At 30.1% G+C, this 17,687-nt stretch overlaps 1 protein-coding gene across 7 annotated transcripts in view; it reads left to right on the forward strand.

Moving 5' to 3' along the window:
- The first annotated feature begins 1,060 nt into the window (after positions 1-1,060).
- LOC134714636 (protein slit-like) overlaps positions 1,061-17,687 on the forward strand; it is a 79,243-nt gene continuing 62,616 nt past the window's right edge. For 3 of the 7 annotated variants that reach the window (XM_063576036.1, XM_063576037.1, XM_063576038.1), the window contains exons 1-4: positions 1,061-1,537; positions 3,299-3,370; positions 4,971-5,042; positions 6,189-6,260. In XM_063576036.1, coding sequence (XP_063432106.1) covers positions 1,356-1,537; positions 3,299-3,370; positions 4,971-5,042; positions 6,189-6,260 — 398 coding nt within the window. In that variant the 5' untranslated portion in view covers positions 1,061-1,355. Of the gene's footprint in view, positions 1,538-3,298; positions 3,371-4,186; positions 4,246-4,970; positions 5,043-5,683; positions 5,752-6,188; positions 6,261-17,687 lie in introns of those variants that run through there. The other 4 variants (XM_063576039.1, XM_063576041.1, XM_063576042.1 and 1 more) reach the window with 2 other exon arrangements.

Below are 17,687 nucleotides of genomic sequence, written 5' to 3' on the forward strand. Positions count from 1 at the left end.
CTAAGTCTTGCACAAAGGAAATTTTCAATTAACATTACTATAAATTCACTCTAAACCATTATCCATCGATGTCTCAAATATATCACACATTATATAGTTAGCATAATTATTGACTAATTCCTCAAACCTCTTTTGAACAGTATACGTTCGTCATTCCAATGGCATCTTTGCTCAATTGTTAGTTTTGTTATTAGAATATCTCATGAGAAATGGTGTTAATTCCTGTCATCTTTCTTATTCTCAGATTTGAGACATTAAGTCTGCGGATAGCGTGGATTAATAAATGTTTTTCTCTCATGGGGTTCTAGATTTCAGTATATGTAGAACTTATATGCATTATAATCCTGCTTTTTTTTTCTTTTAATGCGGAGAAAATGTCAATACTTGCAAATAGAAAAGATAGAATAAATTTTACATGTTTTATAGCATTCCAATTTTTAGACAACGTCGATATGCTCCAAATATGAAATACTTTAAATTCTGCATTGATCATAAAGCGTTTTGTTAATTCGAACATATAACACTGTTGTATTTGATTATTACTATTATTACAATTTTTATGCAGCATGATTACTTAAAAAAAATAATGCACTACACATCAAAAATATTATATAATTGAGATTAACTTATACACGTAAGGCTATTTAGTATCATAAAAACTTGTTTGTTTTTATTTACATTTTCTGTCTACATTTCTTTTTTTCTTTTGTTTTACATTTTAAATGGAGGCTATTATTACACATTTTTTCTATTATTTCGGTCAAATATAAACTTCTTTTTTTGTACGTTTTCTTGTATTTATAACAATTATTTACGGAAATAAAGTTACTGTCCTTAGCCTTTATCAGACAAAGACATTTTGGTAATTGAACTTATTGGTACACAAACAATTAAAGAGTCGACTCGCATTAAAATTATAGCATATGTATGCATTCATAATTAATAAAAAAACGCAATATTTGTTTTTGATGTGGTATATCCTCAGTATATCACCTGTCTAAATTGCTACCGGCTAATTTCATTGGTGTACGAAACAGAAAATAATCCCGCCCACCCCTGACTCGTGGAATGGATCATACCTATGTTAGTGTAATCACTGGAGTTGGGAGTTTTTGTGAAAAATTATAAAAATATGTTTTTGTTCTGATTGTCTAATGGATTATTTTTGATTGGTGAAAGTGGTTTGAAAAATTGAAGAAATTTATCAAATACCTCGTGGAGCAATTAACTTAAAGGAATATCAAGTTTAATAGTCAATACCTGAGTGTTTAAAGGGCTAGCCTTGCAATGTGATTGATTTTGTTATCTACTAGGAGTTTAAATTTTTGTGAAAAATATAAAATATTTACTGTAAAATGGGTGGAAGACATCCGTTCAAGTACCGATTCCATTGGATTTGTTTAATTAGTTTAATTGTGTATTTAGAAAGTGTTCTAGGATGTCCTACAGAATGTGTTTGTCAGGGTAAAAATGTGGATTGCAGTTACAGAAAACTGTCATATGTACCTACAAATATCCCAAAAGACACACAAAAGTTGTAAGTATTCTGATTTAAAAAGATAAATACATTGTGTAGTGATGTACTGGGGAGCGTTTCGTATATTTTTCAGTTCCAGGGCCACATTTGTGTCTACATTTTTATGTGACAACGGATCGATTTAATTTCATTTCTCAGTTTCTTTTTCAAAGCATTTACAGCGAACGTTAATACTTGAAGCTTTAATATTTTCTACTTTTGAGTTTGAATGTCCCTTTGGTATCTTTCGCCTCTCTTGTAATATTACAGTACTATTAATTGCGTTCAAAATACTGCCTAAGCAATAACAACGGTTAAATATAGATAGAGACCTTGTTTAGGTATGTCAAATTTACATGTACATGTACATCAAAGGAAACATGTACGTTGTGCAATGTTATTTATACTACAGGAAATCCAACTATCAATTTGAAAAACTTAATTGATTTTCAAAACACAAAACCCAAACATAAAGAAAAACACGAATGCATTTGAAATATTAAAAATAAAACTTTATTCCAATGTAATCATTTCTTTATGTTTATGCTAAACTGAGTTTACAATTAGCTTATAGTGCACACTTTTACAATGACCTTTAAGTATGTAAACTTTTGAAGTATTATAATTCTATTATAAATTCTGCACCGGATTTAAATTAAATTACTGTACATTTCAAAGTATACGCTTAAATAGAAATTAATCCGTCTGGGTTTATTGATATCAGTAAACCTGCATAATTCTCGTTTAGTGATTGTCTTATCTGATATATCACAAAGAAAACAATCTTAAGTCAATAAAGTAATTGAGATATTTTGTTACTCCATGTTTTCACACATTATCTAACGGGCGACGGACGACTTTAACGTGACGACGTTGCCACAATGCTACATGGCCAATGATTTCCTAACATTCAGATTAAACATAACAAGTCTATTGTTACTGCTATGATTGTAGATACACAAACTGATAATTTATTGTTGAACTATATGGACGACGTGGACATTTGTCCAGTAACCCCGAAAAGGTGGACGATATGTATAGACAAACAAGCAACAAATAATGATTTTTTTAAAGTATAAGTTTCATGTGATGTTCATAATTGAAAAAAATGCATTCTTAAGACATGTTTTGCTAAAAGTCTTTTTCTTAATGTTTACATTAAATTACATGCAATATGAATACAATGATACCTTGTTAACAGCAGGCATTTTATATAAAGATCTCTGCTAAATGATATTCATAAAAGAGCATACAGAATAAATATAGCATCAATGAAATTAGATAAATCAAAATTGAAAAGCGAATGGTTTATTTTCATGCTTAGTGCACAATAAAATTGATAATGGACAGTATGGAGAAAATAAAGCAGAGTACAAATTGTATATGAATGCTTAAAAATTCTACTGCAAAAAAACTGAACAAGAGAGCACAGTATGTAAACAAAAGTCATGGAAAGTGTAGTGAGAACAAAATTTATGGTTTATAATTTTTGTCAAACAAAATATAAGAGTCATTTTTAACAATTCACTGAACACGGTATCAATGGTAAAAAATTGGCCAAAATTAGTGCAATGCATAACGCTGTAATTGTTTGACCACTGAAACAATAACCACTTAACGTTTTATCCCTGCAGGCAATTATTTACAGGAAATCTTAACCTATACATTTAAAATATAAACATTCATCGAAGTTTTACTCAAGTATACATACTAAGATTGTCTGTCAAAATCAGAACTCAATACTGTCACAATATTAATGTTTGTTTTAATTTTTGTTTACAGAGAACTCCAAGGAAACAATTTGACAATTATGAGGAAGAATGATCTCCAGGGTCTGAGACATTTAAAAGTATTGTAAGTCATCATACATCCGTTTTCATTAGATGTAATAGCCATGTATAGTCTGGCATGCCGACCCAATCTTATACTTATTCGATAGCTACTGCTACTGCATGCCGAGCAGTGAGTCAGGACACAAAAAGTCCATGCTATAGACATGTGCATGCAAGTCTTCGTTTTCTGTTAAAAAATCTCGATTTATTTTAGTCGAATAATTCATTTGATAATTTCAATCGGGGAATGAATGCAAACCAAGAGATGCTTTTGGCTCAAGATTATAATTTGAGTGACACAAATCAAAATATATATCAAGACCTACATGTATACATTACATATATCCTTTTGGAACCATAAGGGTTTAGCGTGCAAAACCCGAAACAAAACCATGTTAACCAACACTTTTGTTTGGACTATTTTATTATACCCATACTTTTGGAAATGATGGATTCGGTGAACTCTTTTTTCCCTTTTCTGCTCGATCACACATCAGCGTGCATCTTACGAGTTGTGTACACTATATATCTAAATCTACTTAAGCCAAGAACAATTGATTGAAAAGAGGTTATATTTCGGCCATAAGAATTAAACAAACATTTATATTTACATTTGGTAATCCGTCTTTCTTCACAGGTTATTTGACAATTTCTGAAGTGATATACTAAATAAAAATCTTACATCACATTGTGCTTTTACAAAAGAAATAGATTTGGTTTTAACACCTTCGTTTTATCACCATTAATTCCAACACAAACAAACCAACATATATGGATTATTAGCGGCAATTAAAGTAAATTTCAAACACTGATACTCCAAATGGGATTTAGAATGAAACAGACAAAATACGAAGAGATCGTCAGCATTTCCATGATAGTTGTCAGCTATGTTTATCTGTACGTATTATGGACGCTAAGCCGAAGTTCGTAAATATCTTCCTGATTAAGTAGCTATCCTCATAATAGATATAAGAAGATGTGGTATTAGTGCCGATGAGACAACTCTCCATTTAAGTCAGAATGTATGTTTACATATCAATTAAAGAAAAAACATAAAACTTGGTGTGGAATTTCTGTTTCAGAATAGAAATTATATCAAGTCACGGTTTCATACAATATTAATGATTCCACCAGACCCCACTGTAATTAACAAACTCTGACTTTATCTAACGATGATATCATGTCTTAACATTAATGTACATAGCGTAGTATCAAAATGCTCATTTTATGATCTAAAACTTCCCTGCTTTTAATATGACTTTTTTTAAACCACCGCATTGAAGCATTCGACATCAGCTGTTGGGCACTGTGTATTGTCTTCAGAAATTTATATAGTACTATATGCAAAGGCTACTACTACTTGCAGACATTGTGTGTTCATCATCCAGTTTGTACTGTTACTTTGATTCAAAACTAGGTCGTAATTATGAATACAAATCTTATTATCATTAAGTTCTAAAGTTTTTGTTTAAATAGCTCCCTTTCGCATGGGCAAGCAATTATGTATCTTTATCTATATCAGAAATTCTTCCTTTTTCTCCATATTTATCAGATCTACCACCCATGCAGATTAAAATCGAACTTGGATAAAATTTCATTGCACCTTTATTTTATTTTTGTAGGCAATTGTTAGAAAATCAAATCCAGACAATAGAAAGAGGCGCGTTCCGTGACCTTGTCCTCATGGAAAGGCTGTAAGTACAATAAATGTTGTGTATGTACTCTTAATGGGAAAAAAGACAAATACAATTTTTTTTAAGATGCAGAAACTTATAAAAAATATATAGAAGCAACAATATGTGTGTAGTTATTGTAGCAGCAACAGCATCATGCAATGATCTCATAAGATGGAGAATTAAAAAGTTTCAAGCATATTTCAACTTCTGACCAAACAGACCGACGGACCCTTTCTTTGTATGACAATGCTATTGTACATCATCATGTGAAAACCTTTTTGCTGGTGGCAAGTGATAAATACGTGATAATTGAAAATTAAACAATTTGATTTTTGACAAATTTACAACTTTGATTTGTACATCTGATAGCCGTAACCTCAGGGCTTTCTATTCATATCACTAATTTTTATAAGTAATCAGATTATGATCAAACGATTGGCTAGACAACGTAATTTGGTGCTAAATCTTTTTGACACATGAATAAGAATTCCACGGGCATTTCAAAACATAAATGGTCAGACATTATGACTACAAATTATCACAATAACGGTCTTTTCCCGGAAAATTTTCGTGTCCATTCAATGATAATTATACTTTTAGTTTAATGACTTCCGGGTTACTGCAGTTGACAGTAAATCAGAAAAATAACATTTTATAGAACACAATCACTTGTTTCAAAACTCTTAACATTTTATTTCTGTCAAAATTCAATTCCTAACAATATAAAGTAATGGAACACTCATTTCTGTTTACTCCCCTATAGATTGGATATAGACTCTAGATTTGTGGGAATGCCGGTTTTCTCAGTAGCCTACGAATTTAAATACAAATGCAGTTCAAAGACATATATTGCACTCGAGTTGCGAATCTCTTGTATTATATACGTCTCTGATTAGTTTTAAAATTTATGAAGTCTTGAAAGGTTACTTTATTTTTTCTGTAATGCTTTCTTTTTATTTGTATGCATGAAATATTTGCCACTGGACATCAAGATAATTTTCATTAATCACTAAATCTTTGGTTCTATGAAGTTTCTGTGTTAAATAATTGTCTTTAAAGTAAATGAAAAAAAAACTTTTACATAAATTTCTAGTGCCCAGATATTATTAATATTTTCTATCATCTAGACAGTTATGATTACGTTCAAAATTTTATCTTCCACAGGAGAATAGACAGAAATAAGCTAGACAATATCCCTGATGAACTGTTCTCTGAAATGCCAAACTTGGAGAGATTGTAAGTAGAACATTTGCTTTTCTTTTTTATATTTTTTAAAATTTGTCATGCTAATGTGTGCACAAACATTATGTCTGTTGGTTAACATTTCAGATTTGGAGAATTTTGCTTGAATTTAGTTGGTTTGATAAGCAGTGTCTCTAGAATAACTGGATTATTCTATACTGTACTAGCAAATTCAGATGAAGGATAAATATGAATATTTATTTATGAAAAAAAGATAGTTCGGGGTCAACATGCACTACTATGGTGTTTTTTTTAAAGACAAGTATATAATGTATATATGTAAAGCTCTTAACCAACTCTAAGTCTACAAACTCAAGTGGTAGCGTAAATTCAGGCTTAACTATATAAAAAGATAAATTTATATCCCTGCTTCATTTTCTGGTTCTTGTTTCTGAATGCTCAATGACAATGGTTTTCAAGTTATAGACCATCTTATTTTTATGATATTAGTGTCTGAAAACAATAACAAAATGCTTAATTTGCAAGATATAGCAACCAAACGATTTGGATCACTGATGATCCATGACTCTGAATATGTTAAGCTAAATCATAATTTATTTATATTAATAGATGTAATGGTATGTTGATTTGTTGATTTTGTATTAATTCACTGAATTCATTTCACTTTCTGTTTAAACAGAAATGATTTAAGCTAAGATTTTTGGTCCATATAAACAAATAAGTCTAAAACCCAGAAATAATTTTATCCTCCAATTGATTGATATAGTGCTGTTGCATATTTCTATTGACAGATTTATAACAGTATTCAAATAAAATGACTGATAAAATTTAACCACAAAACTAATATAAAATTAAATAAAACCCAATCTTACAGGTTATTGGAAATTATAAGGATTAGTCCTAAGATTGGGGCTTCTTTATATTTTATGAAGTGATACCCAAGAGGGCGCTGTAGGGTGGAAAGATGAAGTGGTGTTTGTCATATAAATATTTTTTTTATGATTGCAAAGTAAAAATGCATTATGATCGCTAATGGGACTATGAACCACTAAAGTAATCCATTACAATCACAGGAAACTTTGTCTCCTTGTTTGGAATAGAAACACTGAATATTGGTAATTTTCCTTATTACTGTGCTTGGATTCATTTATTTTCGTGGGTACAGATTTTTGTGGGTTGTAGATTGAGAAAACTTGCATTTTCATGGATACTAATCACTACCTTGCAGTGAACTAGCCAATTTAAGTCCAGTGTTAATGTTAATTTTTATACCATCATGTTAACTTGGCATGATTTTTATGTTTCAATAGGTCCACCTTAAAAATAGTAGCATATTTAAAGGCATTATCTTAAACAACCAAAATGGCTAAAATGGTACTTATATGAAACAGCAGCTGTAGGATTATCAAATAGTTATCTTGATGATTTCTGCATAGAAGTCTAAGTGACATTTTTTCAAGATACCGAAATTCCATTGAAAATGAATTCATTTTTTATCAAACAGTTTAAAGAACATATAAAGACTTAATAATATTAATTGCCGTTGTTCCCTTTCTTCACCTCTTATTTGCTACACCTTCAGAACCAGGTAACAATACTGAACCTTGGTATGACGATTTGAACAATAAGGGTATGACTTTTGTATAAGACCTAAGCTGAGTGTTGTCAATAAGTTCTGTGTTACTCATCTACTGAGGCTTTACAATTCATATCACAATAATCAATGCACAAATTAAATCTTTATGTCACAGTAGATTCAGGTTAGGTTCATATTAATAAAAAGTTATTTTGGATGAAAATGAAAATTAGGATTAAGTTGTACTGTGAATTATTTGTTTTGTAAGTAAGGTTCTATTCAACAGAAATTTTTGAAGCAATTACCTGATTTTTGAATGGATGATTTATACATATGTTTGTATCAAAACTTGAGGGTGTTAACGTGAATGAATTAACATGTATTATAATACATGTATGTGTTGAACATGCCGTAACTAATCATATAATAATCATATACATGTAGTTTTACCATACGTGACATTGTGACAATACATCTTTTTATCTCACCACAGTCCATCCTAATTGAGCAAAGACGTACATGTAGTGCTATAATTATTCCAGCAGTTTCCACACCAAGATTCCGTGAAATAGTTCAGGGGGAAAACTTTTCACAGTTTAAACTGAAATAAAATAAAATTTTAATTTTAATGAGAGGTTAAATGGAACATCCAGTAGTGTCAATCTGTCCATTTTGTGCGTCTGATCTGATAAAGCGGCCATTGATGTCACCATTTGGACATTTATTTTATGTATCATTACCAATTTTTACATTTTACTTGTCATCCTGAACAATAACCTGGTTCCCTGTTACACAACATTATTATATCCCTTGTTACATAAGCTTGTCAATGAGACTGTTTATATCTCCAATTATCTGGACATTATTCCCTGAATTAAAACCTAATTATTTATTCAATAAACCATTCTGTTAATTTGGTATTTTATATAGTCTCCAGGCCCCCAGAGAGCTGCCCATTTAAGTCCATTGTTAATACATATACTATTTGTAACCTATTTACTGTACTTTAGGCCACTTGAAGTTTATTGCTTAACACAGTAAATAAGTCACATATTTCTAACATAATGGTTTTGATGGTAACGTTGGATGTGTGTTTTCACTTTTTTCAAACACATATATATGATAAAATTTCATTTGTACTTTTGAGAATTGCAACCTTACAAATTTACCAAAACAAGATTTTCTCTTAAAACTTTTAAAAATGCATATCAATTAAAGGTTCAAGCTATATTAGATATATTGGTATTTGTAAGAACTTGTAAAGAAAGCTAGACATAAATTTATCATCAACAAGAAAAAGAAAACCAAAGCTATATATACATTTTTGGTTAATCTGCACAAAGGTATTAACATTTACGAAACCTGTTAATTAAAAAAAAAATAGTTGACTAATTTAAATTTTATTTAAGATATTAGAAAGCATTTTGTATACATGTACAATAATCAGTTTGTAATGGTCATTGTTTGGCGGTCAAGTGATGTATTTGTACAGTTTTTATCAGGATGTCTGGCCTTTTTCAGATATAGTTCATTTTAAAATTTGTAGGCCATATCTAAAACCTTGATGTTGTCTTAAATTTTATTTTGAGTACTGGATAACTAATATTTATTGTTTTGTTTGGATACAAAGAAGCGAATTGTTCTGATCTGCAAAGACAAGTTTGTTTTGATTGGCTGCCAAGTAACGAGGAATTTTAGTCCGTTTTGTTTGGCCTGAACTGGACATTGTGACTGATCCCTAAAAAGCAATTAATGGATAAACAGTAGATTAAAAAATACTGATATCCCCAATAAAGATGGTATCAGTAAAGTGCCTAGAGGGATATAATAAAACATGTTTGTTATCACTAGAAGATCAGAAACAAACTATCCATTAACTAATGAACTCTCTTAAGAAATGACCTTCTATAAGTGTTTTACTTTCCACTACTTCAATCTATCTGTTCCACAGCCTGATATTAATTTAATAATCAGCAGCCATTTTATTCTATAGATCTGTTTTGATAATCAGGATATTCTTGTTGGGAAAATATATATACTGTATATCAGTATACATGTTTAGCTCTTCTAACAGTGCAGTATATGTATTTAGAAACATGGTTAAGTTTAAACCTGTACAGATGACAATCTAAAGCTTCATTATTAAAGCATATATAAAAGCAGTGGTTTTTTTCAAAAGTTTGATAGAAGAATAAATGTGAAAATACTACAAAAAAACCTACATTTAACCAGTTGTATTTATTACCATTTCAAAGAACACATCTGTATTTGGTAGTCATGACCAAGAATTTCTCTTCAACATATAGTTTATCTAACAGTTTTAAGTTACATATGTAACTGCTCATTTGAATTTGTGTAAAAGCAACAAATGTGAATAAAGATACTTCTACAAATAGGTAAATACAGTATGAATGGTAAAACTGAATGAAGTATCTTATGAGCAATATGACAGGTTAAGTTTAAATGTCTAACCAACTGCTGGTTAGGAAATTTGTGGGTAGTTATGTATAAAACTACCCCACTGTGCTGAACAAATTATTAGGGAGTACTTAAGTTTCTCCTTAAATATAAAGTATTTCAAGTATAACCATAGTCATTAAATGTCTTATATAAGTACTACATCCCTTTATAAAGGTATTGAAGTACATACATTATTTCTAATTTGTCATAATGTTTAAATGATAAACCTCAGCTGCTTACGACTATATATTTGACCATAATTTACTGAATTATATATACTTCATATGTACTTGCTAGGGATGATTAACTGTTTTTAATTATAATTTTGAAAGACAATGACCTGATATTCTTGGAGGTTTTTTTCCCCTGTGTAAAGTCTCTTCATGATGGATAATTTGAGCTTCATATTCACTGACTTTCATTAAACAACTATATTCATGCTAAAATAGAATTATGGTTTAATTTTAACTTTTGATTTTCCTACACTATTTAGATTGAAGGAGTACTTTTGTGCTTTGATTGTTTGATTTCAATACTGCTACTGTTTGAATATCCTAATGGACTTCACATAAGCTTTACTCTCAAGAAAGATTACATGTATTATATTGTTCCTATAAATCAACAGACTATTAAATACCTGTTTTATATACAATTAAAACGTATTAAACTAGAAATGAAAATAAATATTTATAAAATGCTTTGTTTATTGTTATTATGACATGTAAATTTAACGACCAAGACTTTTAGTCCTCTTGAAGTAAATCAAATAGTTAAGACATTCTTAAAAGTTTGACAATTTGTATGTATCTGACCTGACATGACTCAAGTGGTCATTTTCAATGTGTATTTAAGAGGAAAAAGATTTAAACGGTCATTTCAACGAGAATAAGTGATCTAATTAGGTTTTTGGTAAAGTAAGAACCTTGTGGTCAGTCTTTCAAAAGTTTCATCCTCTCCCAAGAATTAAGATATAATACATGATAGGAAAAGATACGAGTGGTCATCTTCATTGATATCAAGTGTTTCTACTTAAAACTTCTTTCATGTGTGGTTATTAATTGGTAGATTATTATAGTGTTCTTTTCATTAATTTTAATCATGGAAATATCAACATTTTGTCTTCTGAACTGGAAGTACTCTAACCATGATACCTTTATTTGTTATTTCCTTTTTACAAGAAGTGTGTATCATATTCTTATCCTGAATCAAATGTATAAGCCTGATAGCAATAATTAGACTTATAATTTAATTAACAATTTTGTGTGTAAATATAAATAAATTTTAGATTTATTATCTCCCGTGTTTATAATTTTACAGTGCTGTCTATACAATATAAAAATGCACAAAAAGAACAAGAAATAAACATATTTTTTAAATTATTCAAAACTGTGCATTTTTATATTTATTATCATTTACTGATTCTGAGATATTTTTAATGCATTCAAGGTCTTACATTTTGTCTTCTGCTATATGGTTTGGTAATATCTGCACTGAAAATAACAGTTTAATCAACCTAATATGATCTAGCATCATTTACATTATATTGTATCATAAAACTGTAGTACAAGAATCTGAACATCTATTGACTCAGAGATACTTTATATGTGAACTTTTGTCCTACTGGACATCCTGTTGTGCAGTATTTTACCATCTTTAATTATTTCTATTGCAGTAAAGCTACATCTCTGATAAATTCTGGTACTAATCTAAATTGAATCTAGATAGATTCCAATAATGACTTAGAATTGTCAATCAAGACTTGTAATTTCTTAAGAGTAACCCCATATCATATGTCCAATGACTTTTATATCTATCAATTCATTTCACAGTTTGATCTTTACATTCTCAACTTAAATTTCAAAAAAGTTTTCAGTAACCAATGCTATCATAAGTAGCTTTTTCTGCATACGGAATATGGAGCTGTCATGTTAGAGATAAAATTGTCATTATTAAGGATAGTTATGAGGCTTTTATCAATTTGTATCTAATATAAGACTACTGTGTGATATGATTATCTTGGTATCCTTTTACCAGTGATAATATTTTATCATTTCTAAAGTTTATAACGTTTTTCAATAGCCATTACCCAGCAGTTAATACATGAAAATCCTCGCATAGTTGATGGGTTGCCAACCTCATTCAAGTTGCTATGATTTTCTGTACTATTAAAACTTTTATAAATTTACAAATTCGATAAATCTGTGAAATTTAAATCCAATTTTCCACATTTTTGTCCCTTTTATGACCATTTGACCTGAACAGATGAATCGTGATTGTATATTTGACCTCTATATTATTTCGGGAGATTTCATAGCTTTGCTTACCACTTGAAACATCAACAATAAAATAAGACTAATCTATCCATCAAAATATGAATTATCATAACTAGTTCACACCTGTACATCAATATATACAGGTAGTTTATGGTCGAATCATTCATCAGTTATGATAAGGAAAAGCCCTCTGGGATCAAAATCATATAAATCAGTTTTATTAATTATATCTGGACACACTAATAAAATTTCCTTTGCATTGAAGGAGAAACCACTTTAATACCAGTAGATTTAGTGTCACTTTGTAATGTGTTTTATGTAAATTTGGCTGATTTAATACCAAATATTCACATGGTGGTAAAGTGCTTGATTTACACCCCTCACAAATAAATGTGAATTAAACATTTGTCAAGTTTTACCTTTAATATACACCATAGAAGGTGTAATATAGTGTTTTGTCCCTTGACACACACAGATCTCGAATTATAAATGACCAAGCATTTACAAAAGACGGTAGATCATTTTGGTTTACTTTCTAACTCCTTACTGGTTTCTGAATGCTACTCTTGATAGTGTTCCAGTTTTAACTTGTTTTTGCCCAGATTAATATGGACAATGTTTCTCAGGTTCCTCTGTCGTGTCATCTAAGTAACATTGCTAGTTGTAATGACTCAAAGGCTTGCTTTTTAATGCCTGTGTTTTGTATCAGAATTTAAACCAAAAAAATTCGGGGACAAACCAGGAAATAAGTTTTTGGAACCTATGTTGTGTAATAAAACCTTATTTCCAGCCAAATTGATGATGCTTCCTGTTTTTGGTAAAGGTAAATGAGGAAAACAATCTTTGGTGAAAACATGGCCTTTATATCTGTGAGTGTCAGACTGACGCGGGAACCAGTTATATTTAATATTGTTGACATGCTTTTAGTTCAGCCAGTACTTGTATGATTGAAGGAATTCTTGTGCAATAGTATTGATAGTTTCTTGAGTACAGATTTGATTGGTTGTTTTGAGTTTAGCAGGTGCTTGTTTGATTGAAGGGAAGCTGTGAAAGCTAGGATTTACTGTTGATAAATATATTAAAAATTATCAGATAAATGTGAAAACTGATTGTAAAGTCTATTTAAATTTGATAAATTGAGAATTGATTGAAGGATAAGTGAAGAATTAGATATGAGGTTCTATCTACTTCTTATTTAGTAACTTCAGTTAGTCATATGTACTCTGTTGATCAAAAAGTATCTTGTACTGAATAGTCGTTCTGTAACATAAGTTTCACTAGAATAGCAGTGTGTTCTTTGATATGAGTTCAAATCCTACTTTAGACTTTTCCTGATAACAATGAGTTTTTGTTATAAGTTACAATCCTTGTTTAGACTTCACCAGATAGCAGAGTGTTCTTTGATATAAGTCACTATCCTGCACTAAACTTTACTAGATAGCAGCATGTTTTTTGTTTTAAGTTGCAATTTTCATTTAGACTTTACTGGATAAATGTGTGTTCTTTTCCTATTTTAGACTTTACCAGATTGCAGTGTGTTCAAAGTTGGAAGCTCTTATAAGTTATACTTCTGCCTTTGACTTAACAACATAGCAATGTTGCACTGTTGCACTGGTGCAGTTGGAATCAAACCTCATCTTACCAGATAACTTTTCTTTGTTAGAATAACAACTAAGCCTGAAAAATAGAAATATTTTAGTTTGTTCACTACTATTGAGTTACATTCTCTTTCTAGTCATACAGCTGAGATGTTCTTACTACATTTTTATACCCCCGCTTTAAAAAAGGGGGGTATACTGTTTTACCTCTGTCTGTCCTTCCATCAGTCCGTCAGTCAGTCCGTCCGTCCCATGAATATTTTTCGTCGCATTTTTCTCAGGAACTACAATACAAGGATTTCTGAAATTTGGTTTAAGGGTTTATCTAAGTCAGCTATACCGTGTGATGCGTTTTCATATTGATCACTTGACAACTTCCTGTTTACCGAACAATTGTATGATTTTACACATGATAGCCAAGTTGAAAATTTTCGTCACATTTTTCTCAGGAACTACAATACAAGGATTTCTGAAATTTGGTTTCAGGATTTATATAAGTCAGCTATACCATGTGATATGTTTTCAGATTCATCACTCGACAACTTCCTGTTTACCAAACACTTGCATATTTTTACACTATTAATATTATCCACTTGCGGAGGGGGCAGTTAAGCTCGCAGTTTCACTTGTTTTTTCAATGTTGTTCTGTTGAGAGGATATACTAATGGTCCCAACCATCTTTAGGGCAGGGAACCAGTAGCAATCTGAGGTTATCTGATCATCTGTTTGACATTATATTGTCATTGATATCCCCCTGTCATTACCAGCCCCTAGTCTTAATAGTTACATATTTAAACACCCCATGGCAATTCAGCTACTATTATGCACCAGCATCTACTCACAGCATAAAATTCTTACATAAATTTGTTAAAAGCTTTTAACCTAGGTGTCTTACAAAAAGAATGAGGATATAAAATGTACAAATATTGCCTGAAGATTTTAGTGATGATTCATAACATTAAATCATATCACATCATAAAAGTTTGAAATAATTTGTCATTTGTTTATAGTTTTTAACATTTTCTTTAATGTACATTAATGTGCATTATTTCTGGAACATATACTTTATCTTATTAGTCATTACTCAGGGAACAGTATCAATATATATATATATGTTTCTGGTCATTTCTACGGTTTACATGCTTAACCTTCTAGCATGCAGTTAACTATAAAAAGGAAAAAGAAGTTATTTTTACTCAGCCAAAAATTAAATAAAGCTTTAATTTCTTTTAGCTGAAGCAGTTTATATTAAAATGCATATTTCCTGGTATTCTGTATATGAGTTGACGAGTTCCATTTATCAATTTTTTTGAAGAAAGAAAGAAGTTTTTCCCACTGATTTTTTGTATTCATCTGTACTCTTATTACGGGTATCTAAATAACGTATGTCTGCTTGAGATGGCTTGGGAATTTTAGTTTTTAATAACAATTCACAGCTCTATTTAGATTATTGTATAATTATACAATATTTTATACAGTAACTACTCCCAAACTTAATTTAATCATGAGAAAAATGTTGAATTTCTTTAAGTTTCATTGATAAATAAGAAGCAATATGGGTGATATTTGTCTTGCCCAAGGATATTTGTCGCCAGCCGAATCTGAAACAGTGTATTAAAATTTGATCTATATTGTATACCATTACATTCATATAGTAACCTTTTAAATTGCTCTGTCAACAACTTGGAGGTTCATATGCGAGAAAACGATAGGCTAAACAAGAAATGTATTGAAGAATGGTCCTAGTCTAAACAAAACTGGGTTGAAATATGGTCCCCTTTCTTTGTTGCACAATGCACTGTCAATATACAAACTATAGACATCTATTCACAAAACATAGAGTAAATATTTTGATTTTATTTGAAGTTCAGAACTTGAAACCTATATTTACCGAGTTATGTGAAAATGTACTGTGGTGTTTAGAAATCAAGTTTGACACAATTATACAGTGTATTTATTAAGATAAAATACATGAAACACCTATTATTATGAATTGTGTCTCACAATGCTGACAATAACGCCACAGATTTACTATAACTTTAAGCCTTAAGAGATTCATTACATTGACTCTGTCAAGGTGACTCTGTCAAGGTACATAACATAACATCTACAATACTTCCTTGGATTTTATGCATGTAGCAAAGACAAAATATTAGTGGTGTTAGAAATAAATTCCAGCTTGCAGACCTGTTTGTAAACCAAGGGTAGAGCAATCTTAAACTGACAAGTGTTTTAGCTCTTTAGCTCCCTCCCATTGGCTTAAATTGTTTTCAGAAATGTCCTGCAGTTTCTAGCTGAAACGGGTCTTTTGACTGATAGATAATTGCAGGGAGTGATCTAGAATAGTTAGTATAAATATGGATGAGAATACCACTTCAAAAAATCTTGTTTTGGTTGGTGCATAATGGATTAATTTGTACTGAAAGATGAAGAAACTTGACTAATTTATATTTTCATTTGAATGCTTTAACTATGGGTTAAGTATATTTATATTGTTTTTTAAGTTTTCCCAATGGATTTCTTTCCAGAATAGATAAAATTTTAATTTATGTTTGACCGTTTAGGAATAAAACCTTATGTGGCAAATAAATAAGGCAAGTTTACCTCAGGCCAGTGTTTTTATACAAGACAGATTAAAGTTCAAAAGAATAAATTTTGAAAACAAAATAAATTAAGATGAATAAAATGATAAATGCCTAAGTTCACCTACCCTTATTCTACTTAAGTGTGAACTTTTGAATCTACATGATAGGTTATTTCAACACAAACCAGTCTTATGAGATAGGTTGTTTCAACATAAAACGGTCAGTACCCTTCTGAATATGGTCAGCTATTTCCTAAATCTTCAATTTTTGTGGTCACTGATCCAAAAACTTTAATCACCATATTTAAGATACCAATTACGTTAAGATATATCATTCTTTATGTTGATAACACTCATTTTATCTTAAACTATTTCGATATGAATTTCTGAAAATTGTATTTCTATTTGATATGAATAAGACTTAAGCATAACTGCTTTTCCCAGGTTGATAGGGCACGTTTAAAAGAAGACCCTGTTTGTCCTTTTTAAAAGGAATCAATTCTAGCAAGATCTGATAATATACATTTTATATTTGGTGATTTTTATAGTCTTTAATATTATATTTATTAGATCCTCAAAATAAATATTTAATCTAAATATCACATCAATTATAAGTATTGATACACATCCACCTTTGATCTTTTCAACCCTCATAAAACACATCTCTTTTGTAGGATATTAAGTAAGCCAACAATCTGATGTCATTATTAAAAACACATTTTATTCACTTCAGTTCTATATATTTTTACTTAAATTTTGGTACAGCTATACTGTTAAATTAATGCCTCTATTTTTCAATTTTAAGACACAATTTTTTTTACATCCAATTTGATATTTTTTTTATATAAATTTTGCTCTTTTATCAAGTATTTTAACTATCAAATCTTAATCTTAAACATTTTACTATACTCTATTTTAGATTTAATTAGATTGTTTCATTAAATTATGTTTTTAATGTTTGGTTGATGA

The sequence above is a fragment of the Mytilus trossulus genome, chromosome 4 (assembly GCF_036588685.1).
Source record: "Mytilus trossulus isolate FHL-02 chromosome 4, PNRI_Mtr1.1.1.hap1, whole genome shotgun sequence".
In the NCBI taxonomy this organism is placed as follows: Eukaryota; Metazoa; Mollusca; class Bivalvia; order Mytilida; family Mytilidae; genus Mytilus; species Mytilus trossulus.